At 40.7% G+C, this 27,903-nt stretch overlaps 2 protein-coding genes across 4 annotated transcripts in view; both read left to right on the forward strand.

Moving 5' to 3' along the window:
• LOC110508332 (junctional protein associated with coronary artery disease homolog) overlaps positions 1-5,656 on the forward strand; it is a 33,111-nt gene extending 27,455 nt beyond the window's left edge. The window contains exon 4 of the mRNA XM_021588775.2: positions 1,803-5,656. Within this exon, the coding sequence (XP_021444450.2) occupies positions 1,803-1,837 (35 nt within the window). The 3' untranslated portion in view covers positions 1,838-5,656. The remainder of the gene's footprint in view (positions 1-1,802) is intronic.
• Positions 5,657-17,266: 11,610 nt separating this feature from the next.
• The window catches only part of LOC110508334 (supervillin), a 69,873-nt gene continuing 59,236 nt past the window's right edge, over positions 17,267-27,903 (forward strand). For all 3 annotated transcript variants that reach the window (XM_036966661.1, XM_036966664.1, XM_036966662.1), the window contains exon 1: positions 17,267-17,979. The gene's annotated coding sequence lies outside the window, so the exon portion shown is untranslated. The remainder of the gene's footprint in view (positions 17,980-27,903) is intronic.

The raw sequence follows: 27,903 nt of genomic DNA on the forward strand, positions 1-27,903 counted from the left end.
CTAATACAGTTGAATGGCAGAGGCCTTCTGTCCAGCTTCTGAAGGCCTAGCCAATGGCTGGCAGAGCAAGCTAGATTTTTCTACCCAGAGACCACAAAATAAAATCCGTACTGGATTTTTTCTATTCAGTATTAACCCTTCTCTTTCCAACACAAATTGAGGAGATTAAATCAGAAAATTATTACAATTATTGTAAAATGAAATTTAAAAAAAAATATATATATATATATAATATTTATACATTTTTATAAATCCTTAGGCCTTCTCTGATGTTCTAGAAGGCCCTGATAGTTCCCCACTGATCTTTATTTAAAATGTTTCCGACCCACAATATAATTGTTCTGAACTGTGAGCCGACTCGTGGGTTGGAAGAATGTTTTCATTCCACCCGCGAGCAGATTTTTTTGGTAGGTCAACCGCGGGTAACCATGGTTATCCGACCCAATGCAGGACTCTCTTCAAACCTACCACCACACACAACTGATATATAATTATTTTAATACATTTTCCAGACATTTTTGATCAGTGGCATGTCAAGCATGTCAAGAGGGTGGCCCAGGGTGGCCACTAACACTACTAACACAGAGGGGTGCTGTTTGCCACACTCGGATGAAATAGATTCAGCCTCTTGCGAATTGAAAGAAAATTCTGAAACACTGATAGACACAAATGAGAAATCAATTGATAAGTTTGTTTCTTTTTTTATTGCTAACATTTTTGGGTAAGCCTGACTGTGGCATCCATAAATGCACATCACTTTGTAGGCTGAATGTCATTACACAGTGTTTGTAATAGATTCCATTCAAATGGCGGATGCACAGTGCACTGTTTGGATGCTGGACTTATTTTGGAGTAAACAAACGTGCGCAGGTACCTACTTATCCTACTATTGAAGTGATTTGTTTGACAATCAGATTTAAACACCACGACATGTCTTTACTATAAAGCCTTGCATACATACTGTAGGAGGTCCCATTAAAAAAAACAGAGACCCAGGGCCTTCCGAGTGGCACAGCGGTCTAAGGCACTAATCAGTGCTAGAGGCATCACTACAGATCCAGGTTTGATCCCGGGCTGTGTCGCAGCCGGCCGTGACCGGGAGACCCGTGAGGCGGCACATAATTAGCCCAGCGTCGTACGGGTTAGGGGAGGATATTCCCGGCTGGGATGTCCTTGTTCCATCACGCTCTAGCAGGCACATCCACACATTGGTGCGGTTAAGCGAGCAGTGTTTCAAGAAGCAGTGCGGCTTGGCGAGGTCGGGTTTTGGAGGATGCATGGCTCTCGACCTTCGCCTCTCCCGAGTCTGCACGGGAATTGCAGCGATGGGACAAGACTGTAACTACCAATTGGGGAGAATTTTCTGCTGTATGTTAATACCCTTATATAAAATTCTGACCTTGAATGCAAATACTGCATCAAGAGTTTTGGAATTGATTCATTTGAACAGGGAAATGTACCAAACCTAAGCTGAAGCATTTAATGCATTGATAATCATAATTAAATAGAACAAATCCACCTTGCATCGATTAAGGTTCAACATTTTATGCCCCCTCCCTAAACTTGGACTGTGCCTCACCTTGGCCACCTCATTCTAAATTGTCTGGACACGCCACTGCACATGATATAAGGTGCATCCCAAATGGCACCCAATTCCCTATGTTGTGTACTATTTTTGACCAGGGCCCATAGGGCTTTGGTCAAATGTAGTGCACTATATAGGGAATATGGTGCCATTTTTAACGCACACATATTTACTCTAAATGATTAAATGTATCCCTTCTTTCTTTGTATTATACCAGAGGCCTACGACCCAAGCGGAGTGGAGAAAGTGTAGAGCGACTGAGACGCCCATCATCTTTTTCCATCGGAGGTTTAGATCCCTCCAACACTGTGACCTGGCAGCCCACTAGAATGCCTTCATCTTATCCCAACACAGAAATGGCCTTCTTCTCCGACAAGAGCATTGTGTACACCCTCAACCTCGGCGTTGTTGAGTACTATGAGTACCAAGTGTCCCACTGCCAAAAGGGAGGTGTTCCCTATACCTAGGGTTATCTTCCAACTAACCCCCCTCCTCCCCTTTACCTCCCCTCAACCCATCCTCTAATTGTGTTTCTACTAGGATGCGGCCCAAATGGCACCCTACTTCCTAGTGCACGACTTTTGTAACCCTACTTCCAATGTAGTGCACTACTTTTGACCAGGTCCCTTTTTGACCAGGGCCCAGAAAGCAGTGCACTACATAGGGAATAGGGTGCCATTTCAGACTGAATTCCAGTCTTCTGGTAGTGGCTTGTCCTTTCTCCTTTCTTATTCTACCCTCCTAGATTATTTTAATTGGCAGACATTATGCAATTCTGTCAAGCGTATAACAACTTCAAGTATGTTGAAATTGAATACAGTTAGTTGACTCATCGTTAACATGCTGTATGATTCTGTTTGTTTATGGGCGAGCTGTTTAGATATAAATGTAAGTACTTGTGTTTTACACAATGGATACATAGGGAGAATATTCATCATAAAAGCTGTTCCATTACATTCAGTGTCGATTACACCAAAATAGTTACATTGTATTGTTATTATGGAGAGTTGAGAAGAAATATATTATATTGGACGACAATGTCTTTGGCTCGAGAACTGTTTTCTTTTTCAGATTAATCCATCAATCCATCAGTCTACTATTACTGTGATACACTGTGGCCTGTCTGTATCGTCGCTTTCCTGCATACTGTAATCATAACCCATAAAGCTCTTCAATGAAGAGTCACTCTATACCTACCTATGTGGCATAATGGTAAATCAGTGATACTGTATGTATTCTGAGGCATTGGTTCTACATTATGGGGGGAAGGGAGTTGACTAGCCTGAGTGTCAGTATATTTGTGCTATCATGTCACTCATTGGCTTTCAGGGTTGGGATCAATTCCATTTAAATTCCAGTCTATTCAGAAAGTAAACAAAATGTTTTTTAAAAAAAAAAGTGTTAAAAATAATTTCAGTGTACTTCCTGAATTGACTGGAATTGAAAAGAAATTGACCCCAACCCTGTTGAATTGACAATGAGCATTGGACTTGTCAAGAGCACAAACAAATCTGTATCCAGATGTGCATGTATAAGCTGGGTCAGGATATATAAGACCATTCTGGGTAGTTAACTTAAATGTTGTAAAAAATCTGGTGTATAGCTCGATTTCCCAGGTCATTTCAGGAAGCAATAATGGCATGGAGTGTGGCAGTTTGAGTTGTAAACAAGAATTATATGGACAAGATAGAGCAATATTGTCATACAAACAGCTGTGGCTTAGTCAGTGGAGCTGGGAACCATTGTCAGGAATCTCGTTGTATACGTACCCAAATTCCTCCCTATTCCCTATATAGTGCAATACTTTTGACCAGAGCCCAATGAGTCATGGTCAAAAGTAGTGCACAAAATAGTCAATGGGGTGCCATTTGGGATGTAACACTTCCCGCAGCAAAATGGAAATGTGTCAGAGTATACTGGGTGTGGGTGGGTGCTTATTTCATTGAAAATATCAGTGGCCATACTTGTGTATCATGTGAAGAAACTACGGCAGTGTCTGAAATGACACTATTCACTATATAGTGCACTACCTTCGACCAGGACCTATAGGGCTCTGGTAAAAAGTAGTGCACTATAGGGAATATGGTGCCATTTCAGACGCAGCCTACATTTCACTGAATATTTATTTTTGTTATCATTGAATTGTTAATCAGTTTGCATAATGTACAAAATAAAGTATATTTTAAATATTTTAAGAGGTATTTTGTATTTAACCATTATAGTTTATTTCTGCATACTTTGATCACAAGTTGAAAGTATCATAATGTCTGTACAGTACCATAATGAGAGTATATAATTTTCTAGTGCAAAAAAAAACATTTAAGAAAATAGATTGACATAAAGAAGGATGACCTAACAAGCAAAGCTGTGTGCAGTGTGCCTTGATCACACGTTTGTTCTGTGTAGTGACAAGATGAGGGTTAATCTTCTTTCTGAGTCTTGACTTGATGGGAAAATCTGGTTGTGCCATGAGTTCCTATTTGTAGTGCATTTTCACATGAAAAAACAGTTGAACATTTGATGTTGGGCATTCTTTATTATATTTGATCCATCACAGCTGTGTTCTTCTGTTTATGGTCAGCTGTGACCTGCAGTGTTGTGGTCAATTCCATTTGAATCCCGGAACATAATGCTCAATGCTGGTGTATGGGAAAAAATGTGGAATCAGAATCGTAGTTTCAGTTCACTTCCGGAATTGACCCCAACTCCGCTGACCTGTCTTATTTTTTTTTATTTTTATGTCTTCCAAGCCAAGTCACATACTGTTGTTTTGTTGCTGATTCATGGCAACACGTTTACAAATGTAAAATAAATCCATTATTTTATTAATGCAACTTAACATTTCTTTATACATTGAGCGACGTTTGAGTTTCAGACAGCTGTCAATGATACAATGGTTAGGGAAGGGTGTATAATGCTTCGATAAAGGTGCACGTTAATGTTGTTTTCCTATTTGTCAAAGGTGAATACATCTACTGCTCAATCCCAGTTTTATAACGTACACTTTAATGTAGCATTATTGCGGCTGTAGTATTTAATTGACTTAGAACTTTATGCTACTCTTAATATATCTGACCAACATATTTAAAAAAATGTAATAATCATGGCACCTAAGGCAATTGTGTGCATTACATTATACTTAAGGCAATGCCAAATAATTACTAATTGCACACTGTTACATCATTTTAGGTGTCACAAACAACTTATTCTGGTTCTGCGACTTCTTAAGCCTGAAAGGTAGCAATGTTGACTGCATACTTAAATAGTGACTGCCCTTCACTTACTTTTCTCTGCCTGAGTCATTCAAAAATGAGGAGAACCGTGCAGTTAGTCCAACATAATACAGGCTTCTTAAATGCACAACTCTCACACAAAACAACTATAGGCAGAGCAAGAGAACTCAGTAGTGTGTTTATCTGTTCAGTCCATTGATCAATATCATTGCTCAGTATCACATGTAAAGCAACCAAGCATTTGGTCTGAACGAAGTACCATTTTCAAGACTTTTGCTTGATGATAATGAAGGCCTCAGTCTAAAGAAGGAAACTGACCCTCGATCATGCCACTAAAATGGCCATTACAGAGCATAGCTAGGCCCGATGAATTGGCATGCCAGATGAAGCTAGAACTTAGTGTCATTTGACGTTTTGTACTGCAGGCTATGTGCAACATGAATAATTATGCACACTTGTTGTAATATTTTCTATTTTCATAAGAGATTTATTTAAGAGCTTTTTGTACTCACTGACATTTTTTTCTTACATGAAATGCAAGAGAGAGGAGGATTCTTTTCTTTTGTTGCATACAGTATATTTGCATTTGGTACTCTCCAGTAGTCAAAACGAACGAATGGGCAACCATTATCTTTCAGAATTTTATTTACAAACTATGCCAAGTATTTAAAGGCAATTTTTTGAGTAAAATCCAATGGAAAAACATTCATTTATTTTTCCTTTTAAAGCATTTTATTTGCTTTGTATTGATGAATATGAACATAATACATAGTCAAATGATTGTGCTACTGTTGTATGACACTGCAGTCTGATTCATAAATAAACTCCTTGCATGAAGGTTGTCTTTGTGATCAATCAAACAGTTTTGTTCTAGAGTGTTAGTTCGGATACAAAATCGTGATGTCCTTTTGCCAAACATCAAAACGTTGTACTGTACGCTGTCACGTGCTATTCCCACCCGGAAGCGGGAACTAGGGAATTTTCATCCCAAACTGTCCCACTCACTCTTTAACAGTGACGTTACTGCCCCACAAGCCAGTGTTAACTCTAGAGACCTAAATTCTTGTGTAAATGGTCAGCTGCTCGATTAAGTTCTGGGTCCATACGTTTTAAGAGAAGGGATCAAGAGATGCTAGAACGAGGAGCTCCACCCTCTCTCTTACGTTACGGGCCGAATGTTCCTCCTCTTTTGATATTCGAAAGATGCTAACACCTGCGAAATTGTGATATGTCCAAATAACCAGTGCTAATAAACCTAAACACCGGAACTACACTGCTCGTTATCCCACACATCACGCTCCTTCCCCACAGATTATACTGTACCTTTAATTATGTTTTACATAGATTTGTCCACGAGAGATTAACTCTAGAGGGCTTCTTGTTAGTTTGTTTTTTGGGGCTGAGAGAGGAGATAGCTTTTCCTTCTAACGCAATAGTTTATAAAATATAATAATACTATATAAAATACTAATAACTTCCAGAGTAATGTAGCAAATACAGCAGTTCAGTCAATAGTCAATCAAAGATATTCACTTCTAGTAACCTATAACAACAATTAATCTTGCTATTGGCAGTACACCTACAAACAGTAGCGGCATCGAACACCTTTAGTAAAGACCGACATACAGTACATTCGGAAAGTATTCAGACCTCTTGACTTTTTTTCCATATTTTGTTACGTTATAGCCTTTTTCTAAAATGGATGAAATATTTTTTCCCCCTCATCAATCTACATACAATACCCCATAATGACAAAGTAAAAACTGATTTTTAGAACTGTTTGATAAATTGAGCTCAGGTACATCCTGTTTCCATGGATCATTCTTGAGATATTTCTCCAACTTCATTGGAGTCCACCTGGGGTACATTCAATTGACTGGACATGATTTGGAAAGGCACACACATGTCTATATAAGGTCCCACAGTTGACAGTGCATGTCAGAGCAAAAACCAAGTCATGAGGTCGAAGGAATTGTCTGTAGAGCTCCGAGACAGGATTGCGTCGAGGCACAGATCTGAGGAAGGGTTTCTGCAGCATTGAAGGTCCCCAAGAACATGGTGGCCTTCATCATTCTTAAATGGAAGAAGTTTGGAAACCCTTCATAGAGCTGGCCGCCTGGCCTAACTGAGCAATCTGGGGAGAAGGGACTTGGTCAGGGAGGTGACCAAGAACCAGATGGTCCCTATGACAGAGCTCCAGTTCCCTATCGTGAAGAGATGGGAGAACCTTCCAGAAGGACAACCATCTCTGCAGTACTCCACCAATCAGACCTTTAAGGTAGAGTGGTCAGACAGAAGCCACTCAGTAAAAAGTACACAACAGCCTGCTTGGAGTTTGCCAAAAGGCATCTAAAAGACTCAGACCATGAAGAACAATATTTTCTGGTTGATGAAACCAAGATTGAATTCTTTGGCCTGAATGCCAAGCGTCACTTCAGGAGGAAACCCAACACCATCCCTATGGTGAAGCATAGTGGGGGCAGCATTATGCTGTGCAAATGTTTTTCAGCGGCAGGCACTGGGAGACTAGTCAGGATCGAGGGAAAGATGAACGGAGCAAAGTACAGAGAGACCCTTGATGAAAACCTGCAGACCTGAAAATAGCTGGCAACAACGCTGCCAAGATTGTTGCGTCATACCCAAGAAGACTCGAGGCTGTTACCGCTGCCAAAGGTGTTTCCACAAAGTACTGAGTAAAGGGTCTGAATGCTTACATTTTCAAAAAAAATGCTAAACTTGTTTTGGTTTGTCATTATGGGGTATTGTGTGTAGATTGATTAGTGAAAAAAAACAATTGAATCTAAATGTGCAAAAATTCAAGGGGTCTGAATACTTTCTGAATGCACTATGTATATATATATATATATATATATATATATATATATATATATATATATGCATAGTGAATACATTTATTTATTTATATATATATATATTTTTTTTTTGAGAAAGACTACCTAAAAAACTAAGTGAAAATGTCCAAATTATCCAATGGATTATGATAATTTTCTGGTACACAAAGTGGATGTGAACTCCCGACCCGCTCCACTACAGCCCGTCGATGTTAATAGGGACCTGTTCGACCTGCCTTTTCCATGTAGTCCACGATCAGCTCCTTTGTCTTGCTCACCTTGAGGGAGAGGTTGTGGTCCTGGCACCACACGGCCAAGTCTCAGACCTCCTCCCTATAGGCTGTCTCATCGTTGTTGGTGATCAGGCCTGATCTGTTGTGTTGTCAGCAAACTTAATGATGGTGTTGGAGTCGTGTTTGGCCACACAGTCGTGGGTGAACAGTGAGTACAGTAGGGGACTAAGTACACACCCCTGAGGGGCCCCAGAGTTGAGGATCAGCGTGGCAGATGTGTTGTTGCCTACCATTACCACATGGGGGCGGCCCGTCAGGAAGTCCAGGATCCAGTTGCATAGGGAGGTTTTTAGTCCCAGGGTCCTTAGCTTAGTGATGGGCTTCATGGGCACTATGGTGTTGAATGCTGAGCTGTAGTCAATGAACAGCATTCTCACATGGGTGTTCCTTTTGTCCAGATGGGAAAGGACAGTGTGGAGTGCAATTGAGATTGCACCATCTGTGGATCTGTTGGGGCGGTATGCGAATTGGAGTGGATCTAGGGTAATCCGGAAGGATGCTGTTGATGTGAACCATCACCAGCCTTTCAAAGCACTTCATGGCTACCGACATGAGTGCCATGGGGCTGTAATCATTTAGGCAGTTTACCTTTGCTTCCTTGGGCACAGGGACTATGGTGGTCTGCTTGAAAGATATAGGTATAACAGACTCAGTCAGGGATAGGTTCGAAATGTCAGTGAAGACACTTGCCAGTTGGTCTGCGCATGCTTTGAGTACACGTCCTTGTAATCCGTCTGGCCCCACGGCTTTGTGAATGTAGACCTGTTTAAAGGTCTTGCTCACATTGGCTACCGAGAGCGTTATCACACAGTTGTCCAGAACTGCTGGTGCTCTCATGCATGCTTCAGTGTTGCTTGTCTCGAAGAGAGCATAAAAGGCATTTAGCTCGTCTGGTAGGCTTGCATCACTGGGCAGCTCGTGTCTGGGTTTCTCTTTGTTGTCCATATTCGTTTTCAAGCCCTGCCACATCCGTGTCAGAGCCGGTGTAGTAGGATTCAATCTTAATCCTGTATTTCCGCTTCGCTTGTTTGATGGTTCGTCTGAGGGCATAGCGGGATTTATTCTGTGTCAGGATAAGTTTCCTGCTCTTTGAAAGCGGCAGCTCTAGCCTTTAGCTCGATGCGGATGTTGCCTGTAATTCATGGCTTCTGGTTGGGAAATGTACGTACGGTCACAGTGGGGATGATGTTGGCGATGCACTTATTGATGAAGCCGATGACTGTGGTGGTATACTCCTCAATGCCATTGGATGAATCCCATAACATATTCCAGTCTGTGCTAGCAAAACAGTCCTGTATTGTAGCATCCACGTCATCTGACCATTTCCGTATTGTGTGAGTCACTGGTACTTCCTGCCTTACTTTTTTCTTGTAAGCAAGAATCAGTTGGATATAATTATGGCCAGATTTTCCAAATGGAGGACGAGGGAGAGCTTTGTATGCATCTCTGTGTGTGGAGTAAAGGTGGTCTGGAGTTTTCTTTCCCTCTGGTTGCACATGACACATGCTGGTAGAAATGAGGTAAAACCGATTTAAGTTTGCCTGCATAAAAGTTCCTGGCCACTAGGAGCGTTGCTTTTGGATGAGAAATTTCTTGTTTGCTTATGGTCTTATAGAGATGGTTGAGTGCGGTCTTAGTGCCAACATCAGTCTGTGGTGGTAAATAGATGGCTACGAATAATATAGATGAGAACTCTCTTGGTTGATAGTGTGGTCTACAGCTTATCATAAGGTACTCTACCTCAGGTGAGCAGTACATCAAGACTTCTTTAATATTAGACATCAAGCACCAGCTGTTATTGACAAATAGACACACATCCCCACACTTGTCTTGTAGCTTCTCTGTTCTGCTGGTGAATGGAAAATATTGCCAGCTCTATATTATCCGTGTTGTCGTTCAGCCACGACTCGGTTAAACATAATATATATCAGTTTTTATGTCCCGTTGGTAGGATAATCTTGATCGTACGTCATCGATTTTATTTTCCAATGATTGCACGTTGGCCAATAGAACGGATGGCAGTGGGAGTTTACTCGCTCGCCTATGATTCTCAGAAGGCAGCCCCCCCTTTTTCAAATTTTTTCTTCAAATGACGGGGATTTGGGCCCGTTCCCGGGAAAGCAGTATATCCTTCCCGTTGGATAGGTGGGTCCCCCACGGGATGGTTGAGCTAACGTAGGCTAATGTGATTAGCATGAGGTTGTAAGTAACAATAACATTTCCCAGGACATAGACATAAAGCTTAAATTCTTGTTAATCTAACTGCACTGTCCAATTTACAGTAGCTATTACAGTGAAATAATACCATGCTATTGTTTGAGGAGAGTGCACTGTTATGAACTTGAAAAGTTATTAATAAACCAATTAGACACATTTGGGCAGGCTTGATACAAAATTTTAAACAGAAATGCAGTGGTTCATTGGATCAGTCTAAACCATTTCACATACACTGCTGCCATCTAGTGGCCAAAATATGATTTGCGCCTGGGCTGTAAATAATACATTATGTCCTTTCTCTTGCATTTCAAAGATGGTACAAAAACAACACAATAAACATATGTTTTTTTCTTTGTATTTTCTTTTTCCAGATCTAATGTGTTATGTTCTCTTACATTAATTTGATATTTCCACAAACTTCAAAGTGCTTCCTTTCAAATGGTATCGAGAATATGCATATCCTTGCTTCAATGCCTGAGCTACAGGCAGTTAGATTTAGATATGTCATTGTCGGTGAAAATTGAAAAAAAGGGTCCGATCCTATTCGAAATTATTCTTCCAGTTTGAGGTGAGTAATCGCTGTTCTAATGTCCAGAAGTTTTTTCAGTCATAAGAGACTGTAGCAGCAACATTATGTATAAAATTAGTAAAAAAATAAGTTACAAACAACGTGAAAAACGAACAAAATGGCACAATTGGTTAGGAGCACTTATAGTGTCAGCCATCCCCACCATTATACATTATGATGCAGCCACCACTATGCTTGAAAATATGGAGAGTGGTACTCAGTAATGTGTTGTATTGAATTTGCCCAAAACAAAACACTTTGTATTCAGGTGTCAAAGCTAAAATACCAACCCGGCAAGATTATCAACTCAACTATAGTGTAAAGTAGCAGGCAATGTGTGGTGTTCAATTTAGGCCTACAGTCCATGAGACTTTTGAAAAAAAACATGCAGGGCTTGACATTACCTGTTTATCCACTTGCCCTTCAGACAAGGTGATTGAAAATGTAGTCTTGCTGCATAATGCAAGAAACCACTTTACAAAATAAAATGCATTATTATTCCCATACCATTATTTCAGAGAATCATACAAATTATGCTACCCTCTGCCTATTGGCCACTTAGCTTATTCAAGCCAGTCTCAAAATAGAACACTGTCCCTTTAATTAAAAAAAAGCTCTTTACCTGAATCGCTTTTCAAAGATGTCTAGAAATGTACACGTTTATGCTCTTGTAGGAAGCAATCACTCCCCTATTGCTGACTACAAATGATCTATATCTGGGCTAATAACTCACTTACTAGCAAAGGATATGAACAAAATGTGCACATGTGGCTACATGCAACTCTCGCATTGATCTCAAAACAAGTGCATCTACTTACAACTGCTCATGCTGTAAACACAGTCCAGTTAAAAGTAAATGGCACAGATACAAATATGGCAATGGTCTATTTGCATATAGATCTACTTCAGCTCTGATTGTTTATGCTTTACCGGTCTGTGTAGAGTACGGGCTGAGTAGTGTGTCAATGCATTAGAATCCTACTCTGATGCGTTCTGCCTACAACAAAATCTCTTGCATATTTATTTTTGTTTCAGCATGTTGCATTGAGAGTTGCTAATGTTGCGTTGATTAGATCACAATTGCCACAGTAAAGGGAAACGTTGATAGTGTTAACATGAAAACAGTTGTCACCAACCTTTTCTGAGTTAAGATCACTTTGAGTCAAAATGAAAGCATGATTTAAAAAATGTAAACCTATACAACATTAACCAATTCAAGACTGTAGCAATATGGTTTGTGTAGTAAGCAATAGGCCCAATACATTATCACCGCATGTACTTGTGAAGCACATCTGAGTGAGCATACATTTAAATAATGTGCTTTTTATTTTAATTTCACTGTGCTGATGGTGCCTGCATCTGATGGTCGGTCTCAGAGGAGGGTGAGATCAGCAGATTGAGGGTCCTTCTCTCAACATCCCTCTGCTCTCTCTTTCCTCCACTGACCAAAAAGGGACACTGTCTTCCAGTTGTTGGCGAAACTCGAGTCGCACTGCTTTATTTCTGCACAAATTCATGTTGTTACTTCTATGAACAGAGAATGTTAAATATTCCTTAAGTATAAAAAAGTCCCAAGCTCCTAATAATAACAACAACGCAAGCCTATAGATACACTTTCCTACTCATTCATTACTGCTGCAGTGCTTGTTTTAGCTCTGAGTGGAAATAGGAAGAGCAAGCATTTTATGTCTTATAAAAGTGTTGAATACAAAGTGTTGACAATGCAGAGAAAGCATCTCTTTGCTGTATTTGTTGACAGTCTCTCTCCAGTCATGGTTTTGAACGTTTTGAAATGTCACAGTATCAACTTTGCAGTATCAACTCCTTTATGCCTGCTATGTTACAGCAGACACGTCATCTGAGCCATCCGATTGGCCAGCGGTAAGCCTATAGTGCAATTGATTTGCTCTCTAGGCCCACCGGGAAGGCAGAGGTTTTACCTTCTGACACATGAAATGGTTCAAGTTTCAGTTTGTCTACCCAGCACGCAGGGCAGCTAAATTTGTTGGTGACCACTGCTCTAGAAAGTTGAGTGAAGTTCAATCTCGTGCTCTGTGGGATACTTTTTCTGTGTGGCAGTCCAGGGGGAGCTGCACGCATGCAGTTTAGAGAGAACATTGCTTGTATGACTCTTTGATGACACAGGTTTCCAGAACAATAAAGCATGTTAATTCCATAAACAAGTATAAAAAAATCCCAGATCAATCAATCAATCACAAATCAATCTTCCTTCAGCAGACGACAGTTTCTTCTAACAAGCTCAGAGAGTCCCACCTCTCCCAAAAATCCTGCCTCTTTTATACCCTAATCCTCATCTTCTGCTAACTCATCGTGGCTAACACCTGGCCAGATTACACATTCAGTGGTTGACACCTAATGCGGCCATTTCTCAAAAGGTGCTTTTTCAGCACTCACTAGCCCCACATTTTCTCATTGACAGGATGCCTCCTCCTAGAAGCTCTGCCCTGGTGATTTCCAGGGCAAGCTAGCACCCTTAGTACACTCCATTTTTAAAACATTTATTTTTAAACATGAACCTTTCTTACTCCACTCAATTCCAATTTCACTCCAACCTAATTTATTACTCTAAACATCCTAAACATCCAACATTTTAAACACTTCAACATTATAACATTTCATCATTATAACATCTCATTATCAACCTCCTAAGGCCTTGTCCTTGAAGCCTAATAAGCATAGTCTATATGCATCACACTGTAACGGCATTCAGAGGTGGAAGAAGGAGAGGACCAAAGCGCAGCGTGGTTAGTGTTCATCTTTTTAATAAGAAACTGAACACTTCAAAATTACAAAACAACAAAGTGACAACCGAAACAGTTCTATCTGGTGCAGACACACAAAGACTGAAAATAACCACCCACAGAACACAAAGGAAAACAGGCTACCTAAATATGGTTCTCAATCAGGGACAACGATTGACAGCTGCCTCTGATTGAGAACCATATCAGGCCAAACACAGAAATAGAAAATCATAGAAAAACTAACATAGACAACCCACCCAACTCACGCCCTGACCATACTAAAACAAAAGACATAACAAAGGAACTAAGGTCAGAACGTGACACACACAGTACCTTAAAGCAAACAAAATTGTTAACCATTACTGAAATTACTTTAATCACCCTTAAATATCTCCCACTGTATACTAACATTTAACATATTTAACCTTTAAATATTATTTTAATAAAAAATAAAAATAAATCATATTTTTCTTCTTCTCTTTAATCAACTTCAATTCTCTCTTAATGTTCCTTCTTCTTTGTGCTCCAGGTGTGAAAGTGAAACATATGAGTGTGTGCGTGGGTGTATGCAAGTGGGGCCTTACAACCCAGGACCTGTGTCACAGACAACTGGGCCTTAGCCTACTGCTCTTGACACAGGACATAAAGTGAATTGCTTTGCTTAATTTTTTGCAGTATTACTTTAGTGCCTTGTTGCAAAAGGATGCATGTTTTTAAATAAGCTTCCTTCTTTTCACTCTGTCAATTAGGTTAGTATTGTGGAGTAACTACAATGTTGTTGATCCATCCTCAGTTTTCTCCTATCACAGCCATTAAACTCTGTAACTGTTTTAAAATCACCATTGGCCTCATGGTGAAATCCCTGAGCGGTTTCCTTCCTCTCCGGCAACTGAGTTAGGAAGGTGACTGCGTGTATTGACACACCATCCAAAGTGTAATTAAAAACGACCATGTTTAAAGGGATATTCAATGTATGCTTTTTTCTTATTTTTACCCATCTACCAATAGCTACCCTTCTTTGTGAGGCATTGGAAAACCTCCCTGGTCTTTATGGTTGAATCTGTGTATGAAATGCATTGCTCGACTGAGGGACCTTACAGATAAATGTATGTGTGTGGTACAGAGATGAGGTAGTCATAATAAAAATAAAAAAACAGTATTAATGCACACAGAGGGAGTCCGTGCAACTTTGTATGTGACTTGTTAGGCACATTTTTACTCCTGAACTTATTTAGGCTTGCCATAACAAAGGGGTTGAATACTTATTGACTCAAGGCATTTCATATTTTAATTCATTTTTTAAATTCATTTGTAAACATTTCTAAAAACATAATTCCACTTTGACATTATGGGGTATTGTGTGTAAGCCAGTGACAAAACAAATCTAGATGTAATCCATTTAAAATTTAGGCTGTAACACAACAAAATGTGAAAAAAGTCAAGGGGTGTGAATACTTTTTGAATGCACTGTAGATTGGCTCACCTCCGGTGTCTTCTCTACTCTGTCCTCTTGCCTCTCTTATAAAAGGTCAGAATCGGCAAGGAGAGTAAACATGGATGGGAAAGCCCTTGCTTGAAATGAGAAGGTCCTTTTCCACTTGCACGTCATTAGGAAAATGACGTTTACAGGGGTGGATGCCAAAATAAATGTGTAAAGTGATGTTAGTTGTGCAAGACATTTCATAGATAAAACATAGCATATTGTTTTTTTTAACTTGTGCATGTTTTTCTCCTCTGACAAAAAAGCCGATTCAAAGGGGGTATATTTTGTATTTGTATTTATTATGGACCCCCATTAGTTGCTGCCAAAACAGCAGCTATTCTTCCCGGGGTCCAGCAAAATTAAGGCAGTTTATACAATTTTAAAAACATTACAATACATTCACCTATTTCACAACACACTGTGTGCCCTCAGGCCCCTACTCCACCACTACCACATATCTACAGTACTAAATCCATGTGTATGTATAGTGCGTATGTTATTGTGTGTGTGTGTGTGTGTGTGTGTATGCATGTGTCTGTGCCAATGTTTGTGTTGCTTCACAGACCCCGCTGTTCCATAAGGTGTTTTTTTTTTATCTGTTTTTAAATCAAATTTTACTGCTGGCATGAGTTACTTGATGTGGAATAGAGTACCATGTAGTCATGGCTCTATGTAGTACTGTGTACCTCCCATAGTCTGTTCTGGACTTGGGGACTGTGAAGAGACCTCTTGTGGCTTGTCTTGTGGGGTATGTATGGATGTCTGAGCTGTGTGCCAGTAGTTTAGACAGACAGCTCGGTGCATTCAACATGTCAATACCTCTCGTAAGTAAAAGAATAATGATGATGTCAATCAATCTCTGAGATTGACATTCATATGATTAACATTAGCTCTCTGTGTACATCCAAGGGCCAGCCGTGCTGCCCTGTTCTGAGCCAATTGCAATTTTCCTAAGTCCTTTTTTGTGGCACCTCACCACACGACTGAACAGTAGTCAAGGTGCAACAAAACTAGGACCTGTAGGACCTGCCTTGTTGATAGTGTTGTTAAGAAGGCAGAGCATTGCTTTAGTATAGACAGACTTCTCCCCATCTTAGCTACTACTGCATCAGTATGTTTTGACCATGACAGTTTACAATCTAGGGTTACTTCAAGCAGTTTAGTCATCTCAACTTGCTCAATTTCCACATGATTTATTTCAAGATTTAGTTGAGGTTTAGGGTTTAGTGAGTGTTTTGTTCAAATACAATGCATTTAGTTTTAGAAATATTTAGGGCTAACTCATTCCTTGCTACCCACTCTGGGTGTGGCATATTTCAAAACACTTCCACGGTAGGATACACATAAGTATCAAAAGGGTTTTCTAGTTTAGGTAAAAGTATGTCCTCAGTCCTCAGTACTCTCTCCTCTGTGACCCGGAAACCAATAAGTGGTCGAGGAGTGTGTCAATTTGTTAGTAGGCAAACAGAAGTTTCCTCCCTTCCTCAATTGCCACCGTTCATCAAGGATATTGATGTGTATCCTACCATGGAAGAGTTTTGAAATCTGCCACACCCTCTTTGAATCAGCTTTTGTTTTATCAGAAGAGAAAAACATGCACACATTAAATGCATTATGGTATGTTAATTGCTTAATTAACTCAGGAACCACACCTGTGTGGAGCACCTGCTTTCAGTATTCTTTGTATCCCTCATTTACTCTGGTGTTTCCTTTATTTTGGCAGTTACTTACAATGTGTTATAAGTTTACCTTTCCGTTGGTCAGCACCTCTGTGTCTATTAAGGGGTGTGAGTCAGCTTCTGCTTTGTATTGTTCTGCCGAGAACAGAGTTGGGGTCAAGTCAAATTGAAGGCAGTCAATTTAGGAAGTGATTTGAATTGAAAAACTTAAATAGCTTCTTCTTTCAGTTTATTGAAAAGTAATTGAAAAATACATGCAATTTTTTTCAATTATTGAATTATTGCGTTTACTTCCTGAATTGACTGCATTCAAGAAGCCCCTTATGTGTCTGCTATGCTGCATTCCTTTGTGTTATAGATCTATGGTGTTAGTTAGCTCTGCTCTTCCCAGCATGGTGAAAGTGGAGCCCTGTGTGTGTAGATTGCTGGAGCTGCAGTGGTAGACTAGATTGTTGTTCCAACAGCTGATTCGATCCCTCTGAGCTAGCCTCTCCCTGGCTATTTATGGCAGATTCCCCGCTATCAAAGCTCCTCTCTTCAGCCCATACATGGTTGCTCCTGTATGAAGTTACCACCACGCTGCTTTTGGCACACAGTCCTCCTCAGCACAGTCGTGGAAGCGCGCAAGGCCGGCATCTCTCTGCTTCTTAGTGTGAGACAGTCAGAGGCCTAATGTTAGTTGTTAGAATGGACATTTTGAAAATCCGGCAGGCAGGAACAGCGGACCGGTTGATGGATTGCTGGACTAGTTTAGAGTAGAATCAAAGGAAGTTAGAATTGAGAACTTTTGGAATAGTTTTAAGAAGAACCACCTGTGGACTATTGCTTATTTTTTACTACTCCTGTTTATTTTCTGTCTCTCCTCTTGTCCTCTTTCACTCCCTCCCTAACCCCATTCCCTGCCCACCTCTCCTTACCCCTCTCACCCCTCTCGTCTTTTCTCTGCTGTGTCTACTTCTTGGACTGATTTATTTGGCACAGCTTTTTCCAGAGCGGTCTGGAATGCACTGTTCTATATTTGTCAGCTGCTGAAGCTATCTTCTCCATCGTGGATGAGGCTGAATCCTGGTGCTCCTTTGGGAAGGTGTGGACCCTAACCCTAACCCCGTCACACCAGCACCACCTCCTGCCTCCTCACCACTGATAAGACTACTGGCCTCCCAGGACTAATAAGACATTTTTCCTTCCTTGGCTTCAAAACCCTGAATTAGTTTTTTTTTCAGGACAGGTGGACTTCACTATTGTGGTGTTGCACCACCATATCAATCACCTGCTGAGAGTTTGAATGTAGTTGTAACCAAGGAAAAGTAAGTGAATTTACTTCCTTTCTCTTATTGTTTACTTAAGACTTGCTAGTCTTACTTTGTGCTATTCATCTTTCAATGTTGATGTGAATATGTATGATTATAGATATGTATTGAGTCATTCATAGGATTAGTAAAGTGCTATCTTGTCATTTTTAAGTGCTCTCCCATTTAGCCTGGGGTTAAGAGAAAAGGGAACACACTACTGTCTACTGCAGACCGCAGATCACACCACAGTAAACCCCAAACCCACTGTATGGGGAGTCGTGCCTTACCTCAGTCATGCCTTACCTCAGAAGGCATCAAAATAGATTTTATGTAGGCTAACATGTCATCAGTCACCTGAATCTCTGGGTTATAGTCTCAATATATACCCTGACTACATCTAGATATATAGCCTGTGGTGTGTTGTGACTCTCAGACAGAAACAGGATTTGCTGTAAATCTATTTGTTGCTGTCGTGTACTAGTAGGGATCTGCATCTTTCCCTTTCAAGGTGATTCGATACATGGGCTCCAATATGATACAGGAACGATGTGTCATAGTTTGAAACAATGCGGTGCGATTCGGTTTTATTAGAGAACTAATCGATTTGGTTTGATGCGATTCAATGCACTAACTAACATTTGCTGCATAAACATATTCATTATTTAATCAGATGGAGCTCATGAGCTGGGCCTCTCTGAGCTGAAGCGTGTGTGTAAATGATGTATGTCTATGGTGTATGTACTATGTGTGTGTGTGTGTAAATGATGTATGTCTATGGTGTATGTACTATGTGTGTGTGTGTGTAAATGATGTATGTCTATGGTGTATGTACTATGTGTGTGTGTGTACATGATGTATGTCTATGGTGTATGTACTATGTGTGTGTGTGTAAATGATGTATGTCTATGGTGTATGTACTATGTGTGTGTGTGTAAATGATGTATTTCTATGGTGTATGTACTGTGTGTGTGTGTGTGTGTAAATGATGTATGTCTATGGTGTATGTACTATGTGTGTGTGTGTGTAAATTATGTATGTCTATGGTGTATGTACTATGTGTGTGTGTGTAAATGATGTATGTCTATGGCGCATACTATTTAGGCACCTGATTTGAGGAATAAAGGAGACTCGGCATCTACCACTCCACTATCACTATCTGATTGGGGGGGGGGGGGGGGGGGGGGGGGGGGGTCAATGTAGCCTATGTTCCCCCCCATCACCCCACGTTGGTTCTGAAATCACCATCATCACTCACTAATTAATTTGTTATTTTTGCAGATTAAGTGCTTGAGCTAGTAATGTATCAATATTTACCATTTGTAAATTAGATAGGACGTAAACAATGACTATATAGCACAACTTTGGATTTCAACCCCATCTCAAAATCAAATGGTTTTGACCATAAACCCCATTCAGCAGGTATAGCCAGAAGAGACATGTGTCTGTTAACCCTAAAACACAATTTTCAACAGCACATAGATAACAATAACCTAGAAAATTACATAGGATGTCACTCAACTAATAAAGCCCAATATCACGCAAGCCATTTTAGCATTTGAATGCTGAAGGTGCCGCGTAGATGTGCAAGATCAGTAACAAAGGATTTCCACCACTTCCGAATTAGCCAGACGAAGTTTCATTTTCAACCGGGAGAACGCGGAGCAATGCGCAGGAGATCGTGGGACGGTGAGCGGAGCTGTAGAAAAAGTTCAGCTCTGCTCTATGCCACCGCTGCCGTTAACCAATCAGGTGAGAAGCAAATGTTTGCTTGAAGATCTTCCTTTCAATGGAACATACTATAGTTTCTGCCTGGCATTAGTTCCAGGCAGGCAAGGACAACCAAAAAATATGGAGGAAAGCCAATCATCGCTGTGTCTGGTTTTCCAATTCTGTATGATTTTGCTTTGGTACAATAGCGACAAAATCATAAGGTCAATGGCATGGAAGAGGATTGCAGAGGTTGTTTGTTTGTGCTGCTAGCTAGCTATGAACGTCAAGCAGCCTAAAAACTGTGATCAAAGCCACCAAATTGTGAAATTTGTTTACCAAAGGATATACATTACCAGTAACACGCAGTATAACATGGTAAAATGAACTCTTAGTGTATAATTTACTATCTGGTAACTTAGCATTATGATTCTGAAATGTAATAGCTTATGGCTCTTTAATTATACTTGTGTCATGACATTGATCATTATAGTTTACTTCCTGTAAAATACATAGGTCTACATGCAAATGAATGGGTACTTTGGGTAAAGGAAATTGTGGCGTTGACTTGCAAACATTGTTGTGCAAATCTCTCTTTACCCCTCATCAACACCAACACCTCTGTATTCTGCCCCCATGCCATTGACCTTCTGATTTGGTCTCTATACTCTAAAATCATTTTCAGCAAATGAACAAGGTAGAATTAAAATGCTCTCCACCCCACATTATTTTCCTTTTTTATATTTTTAATTAGCCTACAAGTTGCCAGCTCCTTATTTTCATGTACATAGAGTACAAGGGTTGGATATGCACTAAACAATTTAATGTCAGAAAAATAATGTTGAAAATGTGCCTTATGGTTAGCCTCATATACATTATCTAATAGTATCATTTTAAATTGAGAACATACACAACTGTTCAAAAGTCTGGATACACCTACTCATTCCAGGGTTTTTCTTTATTTTTAATATTTTCTACATTGTAGAATAATAGTGAAGACAGGCATGTTACATGTAGTAACCAAAAAAGTGTTAAACATCAAAATATATTTGAGATTCTTCAAAGTAGCCACCCTTTGCCTCGATGACAGCTTAGCATACTCTTGGCATTCTCTCAACCAGCTTCATGAGCTAGTCAATTAATTTAAATTAACAGGTGTGCCTTGTTAAAAGTTAATCTGTTGAATTTATGTCCGTCTTATTGCATTTGCGCCAATCAGTTGTGTTGTGAAAAGGTAGGGGTTGAATACAGAAGGTAGCCCTATTTGGTAAAAGACCAAGTCCATATTATGGCAAGAACAGCTCAAATAAGCAAATAGAAACGACAGTCCACCATTACTTTAAGGAAGGTCAGTCAATCTGGGAAAATTTCAAGAACTTTGAAAGTTTTTTCAAGTACAGTATTAAAAAGCGATGTGATGATACTGGCTCTCATGAGGACCGCCACAGGAAAGGAAGACCCAGAGTTACTTCTGCTGCAGAGGATACGTTCATTAGAGTTACCAAAAATTGCAGCCCAAATAAATGCTTCACAGAGTTCAAGGAACAGACACATCTCAACATCAACTGTTCAGAGGAGACTACGTTGATCAGGCCTTCATGGTCAATTTGCTGCAAAGAAACCACCACTAAAGGACACCAGTAAGAAGAAGATACTTGATTGGGCCAAGAAACCTGAGCAATGGACATTAGACTGGTGGAACTCTGTCCTTCGGTCTGATGAGACCAAATTTGAGATTTTTGGTTCCAACCCCCATGTCTTTGTGATACTCAGAGTAGGTCAACGGATGATCTCTGCGTGTGTGGTTCCCACCACGAAGCATGGAGGAGGGTGTTATGGTGTGGGGGTGATTTGCTGGTGATGTATTTAGATTTCAAGGCACACTTAACCAGCATGGCTACCACAGCATTCTGCAGCGATACACCATCCCATCTGGTTTGCGCTTAGTGGGACTGTTATTTGTTTTTCAACAGGACAATGACCCAACACACCTCCAGGCGGTGTAAGGGCTATTGGACCAAGAAGGAGCGTGATGAAGTTCTGCATCAGATGACCTAGATGACCTGGCCTCCACAATCGCCCAACCTCAGGTGAAATGGTTTGGGATAAGTTGGACCGAAGAGGGAAGGAAAAGCAGCAAACAAGTGCTCAGCATATGTGGGAACTCCTTCAACCAGGTGAAGCTGGTTGAGAGAATGCCAAAAGTGTGAAAAGCTGTAATCAAGGCTCTAGGGTGGCTACTTTGAAGAATCTCAAATATAAAATATATTTTGATTTGTTTAACACTTTTTTTGGTTACTACATGATTCCATATTTGTTATTTCATAGTTTTGATGTTTTCACTATCCAAACTTTTGTCTGGTACTGTATATGACAGTTACGCCATCATACTGTAGGCCGATGGCTGCATTGGGGATGCATGCCATTATGACAAGCTGTAAAATGTGTTCACATGGCTGATATCCTGAGACAGAGTGACAATCAAATCAAACCGTTTGGAGAGCTCACAACTGGACAAAAAGCTGATGTTAATTTGAGAAAGCAACACAGAAGCACAGACAAATTACAGACAGATCCCATTCACACATTTTTATTGCAGAATTGTGATCTGTGATGAATGAACATTGACACTAGTTCATCTTGAAAAACGTTTTAAAGTTAATAGTTAACACAACTTTAAACACTTCACTTCAATGAATCAACATTGAATGAATCAGCATTGAATTAATCAGCATATCATTTAAAAATGTACAAATAATATAACTTGTTTGTCATTGTAATACATCTTTAGTAAGTAGGCTATTATTACTAAAGCATACTTTCGGGTGAACAAAAAAGTTCATACCAGAGGTGGCCAACTTGCTCCACTCCCTGATCTACTGTATGAGCAGACTTCAATTACAGCCCAGCAGTAATGCACATTATTATCAATTTAAGTTTTACAAGTTGAATCAGGTGTGTTAGTGCTGGGCTGGAACAGAAGCCTGCACACCCAACATACCTCTAAGAGAAAGATTGGCCTGCTACAGTTTTAATATACATTTGTAGCCTATATTGTTTGTGGCTTTTAAGTGTAATGTTGTATACAACATTTCCTAACTTAAGTACAACCCATGGCATAGAAGGAAGTGCCAGCAGTCACTTGGGACATTCACTGAGACCTCTTCATCTGCAGACAGGCTTTCACAGCTTTCCATATCTGAGGACAGACATCACAAAGACACAGACTTCATTATATTACAATCAGACAGACCTGACTATTATCTTTCTGTCTGTCTTCATATTTTTCCTCTCTAGGTATCAAACTGGATAATATTTTCAAAATGTCATCCCACAACACAACACAGCACTATCTAGCTAGTACACCTACTCCCTTTTGTGACAGCTGGAGAAGAATAACATTGCTGTTATTTACAAATGCATTTGGAGCTTGAGTTTTTAATCTACAATCTTAAAAAGGCCTACATCAAGATAGGTTAACTAGCTGATGATATTTCACTGAGCTATAGTATGTAAAGTTGGCTGGTTAGCTAACAAGCAGCTCATTATCCTACACACAGTGGCCTGCTGTAGCTAACTAGATAGCTAATAATACATTGTTTTTTAAACATTTTCTAAATGTATTTACTTACTTACTTGAATAGGTTCATGCCTACGCCCACGAAGTGGCCAGTCTTTTGGAGCGAAGAGAAGGAGGCCTCACTTCTGGTCAAAACTTACAGTAACAGGCCGCATACCTCGCATTTAAAAATAAATAAATAATGTCACCTTTATTTAACCAGGTAGGCCAGTTGAGAACATGTTCTCATTTACAACTGCGACCTGGCCAAGATAAAGCAAAGCAGTGTGACAAAAAACAACACAGAGTTACACATAAACAAATGTACAGTCAATAACACAATATAAAAATGTATGGACAGTGTGTGCAAATGTAGAAGAGTACGGAGGTAAGGCAATAAATAGGCCATGGAGGCGAAATAATTACAATTTAGCAGTAACACTGGAGTGATAGATGTGCAGAAGATGAATGTGCAAGTAGAGATACTGGGGTGCAAAGGAGCAAAAAAATAAATAACAATATGGGGATGAGGTAGATTGGATGGGCTATTTACAGATGGGCTGTGTACAGGTGCAATGATCGGTAAGCTGATCTAGTAGCTGATGCTTAAAGTTAGTGAGGGAGATATAAGACATAAGAGATATAAGATATAAGATAAGTGATTTTTGCAATTGGTTCCAGTCATTGGCAGCAGAGAACTGGAAGGAAAGGCAGCCAAAGAAGGAGTTGGCTTTGGGCATGACCAGTGAAATATACCTACTGGAACGCGTGCTACGGGTGGGTGCTGCTTTGGTGACCAGTGAGCTGAGATAAGGCGGGGATGTACCTAGCAAAGACTTATAGATGACCTGGAGCCAGTGGGTTTGGCGACGAATATGAAGCAAGGGCCAGCCAACGAGGGCATACAGGTCGCAGTGGTGGGTAGTATATGGGACTTTGGTGACAAGGGCATCCTGAGTTCATGATTTGTTAAAGCTCATATTACAAAAGTTACCAACACAGATGCATATTTATTTAAAATTGATACTAGGTCATAAACAGTGGACAACAATTGGGGAAAATACTTCACATAGCCTAGGCCCTACAGTACATTGAACTTTGTAAAACCAACATCATGGTACAACCATCAATTGATCTGATGTTCTGTGTGTGTGTGTGTGTGTGTGTGTGTGTGTGTGTGTGTGTGTGTGTGTGTGTGTGAGAGAGAGATGCTCTGTTGTACTGAGTACTTGTTCAGAAGTACACAGCAACCGTAAGTAAGCATTTCACGGTGAGGTCTACCCCTGTTGTTTTCGGCGCATGTGACGCAACATTTGATTTGAACCATGACGAGGCGTTGTAAATGTGGTCCACAAACGTGCCGTGGTTTCTTGATATAGAGCATACTATACGCCTATAGTAGCAGAATGCTCTTTGAGCCTCAGGTGGACCTAGTGTGTGAGGAATGTCTTCCACAATCCCAGTCAACAAGATACTGTCCCACATGCCACTATATTCCCTGTACTGCACTACTTATTACGGGCAACCCAAGACTCTCCTTAAAGCTCTCTTATCTTTTTAAGTAGCTACCTTACCTGTAACGACCCCCCCCCCCCCCCCCCCCCCCCCGCTCTGTGCAGCCGCAGAAGTAGCCCAACCCCTACCCTGCCCTGTCCTATCCCGCTGTCTCTCCATCCTGCCTTTATTAGGAGACAGTGGCAGGCAGGCTGTGTGTTTAGGTTAGCAATGTGCTGCTCTGAGCTGAGCCTGGCCAGGGCCAGATAGAGGCCCATCCTGCTCCTTCAGAACGTTTACTCTGGCCTCCACATGAGAGCCACGTTCCTGCGTTCATTCCTGGCTTGTGTCATTGGAGCTGACATTTTTGGGGCGTCAGTGCAGAATTCTCCCTGGTCTTATATGGGTATCGATGAGCGGAGGATTGAGTTGAAGAGGTGGAGAGACGCACTGAGTTCTGCGGAACATCAACAGAGAGGACAGACTTTCGGAGCAGAGGGGGGTGATGTGTTCAGGGAAGCTCCTGTCCTTAAAATGTGTTTAGTCATGATGAATGATACAGCATTGTGACACACACACACACACACACACACACACACACACACACACACACACACACACACACACACACACACACACAGTGTAAATATATAATCTGACTAAGTCAATTTAGATTTACTGACCATATCTGTCCTGGTCCAAAAATGAATAAATACTGCCATTGAGACCTACACAGGTTAGAAGTTGTGCAACAGGCTCCTTGAGGCCAACTCGTAGAGATGGCATGTAAACCATACACACACGGCTGATCTGCTGACGGCTGTCTAAGTAGCCTAACTTAAACACATTTCCATTTCATATTTCCTGTCATGTAGCAGATTCTCTTATCCAAAATGGACTTAGGGCATTCATCTTAAGATAGCTAGGTGGGGCAACATACATATCACAGGGGGGGGGGTCGAGGATTATTTAAGATCATGTTTGAAGGTAGGGCTTCAGATGTTTCTGGAAGATTGGGGTGCCAGGACAGAAAAGGGCTGGGCTGAGAGGGAGGGGTCAGAGGGCCACCTTCTTATACAGAACCCTTAAACACTCAGACATTAACCATTCAAACCCTCTCCCTGGCTCTGTGACTGAAAATACCAACTTTGAAGCCTTTTACTGCTGAGGTAGACTACCTTCCCCTGCCTCAGCCTGACCCTGTGGTTTAGTGGCAGAGGCCACTTCACACCTTTGTGTTAGGGACCAGGCTGCCAGGGAACAGTTGGACATGGCTGCAGAGAGACAACAGGTTAGAACAATTGCAGCACTACAACACACTCCACCACTGGACCCTTACTAGGATAAACCTCCACCCTGGACTTCCAGACCGTGCGTTAGTGCGTCACTGACCGTACAACCACTATACACTATACACTATTTACTACCACTAGTTCCATCCTTTGTAAAGTTGTGTGTGTCTGTCTTGGGTGTGTAAAAAAGTGTGAATTGTACCCATGTCTCCTGCTGGTCATTATCAGTCCTTTGACCGGGACTCTGGGACAGTTGTACCTATAATAAACTGACACAGGTGAATGCCAACAGTGTGCAAAGCTGTCATCAAGGCAAAGGTTGGCTACTTTGAGGAATCTCAAATAATCTTTTATATTTTTAACACTTTTTTGCTTACTACATGATTCCATGTGTTATTTCATAGTTTTGATGTCTTCACTACTATTCTACAATGTAGAAAATAATAAACATTTAAGAAAAACCCTTGAATGAGTAGGAGTGTCCACACTTTTGACCGGTACTGTTCATGTACAATGTTTTGTATACATTATAATAATCATCTACTTTGTCACATATGCATTTTTTTTTTAATCGAGCTTCGCGGACCAGCAGTGAACAGTGTTATCCCCCAAAATATCCTGACACGAGGGGGGCTCAAAAGCACGGTTAATGTGCACTGTCATTCTAGAATCAACCACTATTAACAGTGTCCACCACTAGGATACAATTCTACGTTCATGACAGCTTTCTGACAAGTCAAAGTCTTTGACTTGTTTTAGTTTTACAATGTACAATAAACTTATTGTATAGACCTCCATTATCTTTTTTTTTTGTAAGTGCACATGTATATGTGTGAAACTGATTAGCAAAAACATGGGATTTTGTCATTTATGCAAAAATGTTTTAAGTTGTATGTAGTGTTAGTAGCTAGTAGCCAAGTCAAGATACACCATCATGCAATATTGGCACTCTACACTTGAGACAGACCAAGCGGAACAGAAAATATCCTTCCAAGTTGACCTATTTTAAGAAAAGCAGTTGGTTAGTGAATATAACGTCTAATATCTTTGATTGGCTGATGCAGAATTTGTTACAGGTAATAATCACTGTCAGCTGGTGAGGTTAGTATAGGATTAACTTGTGTCAGGTTATCTGATGGGACCAAATACAATGTAGCGTTCTTTCACGTGCAACTAAACTCAGCAAAAAAAGAAACGCCACTTTTTCAGGACACTGTCTTTCAAAGATAATTTGTAAAAATCCAAATAACTTCACAGAGCTTCATCGTAAAGGGTTAAAACACTGTTTCCCAGGCTTGTTCAATGAACCATAAACAATTCATGAACATGCACCTGTGGAACGGTCGTTAAGATACTAACAGCTTGACAATTAAGGTCACAGTAATGAAAACTTAGGACACTAAAGAGGCATTTCTACTGACTCTAAAAAACAACAAAAGAAAGATGCCCAGGGTTCCTGCTCATCTGTGTGAACGTGCCTTAAGCATGCTGCAAGAAGGCATGAGGACTGCAGATGTGGCCAGGACAATAAATTGCAACGTCCGTACTGTGAGACGCCTAAGACAGTGCTACAGGGAGACAGGACGGACAGCTGATTGTCCTCGCAGTGGCAGACCACGTGTAACAACACCTGCACAGGATCGGTACATCCGTACGTCACACCTGCGGGACAAGTACAGGATGGCAACAACAGCTGGCTGAGTTACACCAGGAACGCACAATCCCTCCATCAGTGCTCAGACTGTCCGCAATAGGCTGAGAGAGGCTGGACTGAGGGCTTGTAGGCCTGTTGTAATGTCCTCACCAGACATCACCGGCAACAATGTTGCCTATGGGCACAAACCCAACGTCGCTGGACCAGACAGGACTGTCAAAAGGTTCACTGAC

The sequence above is a fragment of the Oncorhynchus mykiss genome, chromosome 28, assembly GCF_013265735.2.
Source record: "Oncorhynchus mykiss isolate Arlee chromosome 28, USDA_OmykA_1.1, whole genome shotgun sequence".
NCBI classification, from domain to species: domain Eukaryota; kingdom Metazoa; phylum Chordata; class Actinopteri; order Salmoniformes; family Salmonidae; genus Oncorhynchus; species Oncorhynchus mykiss.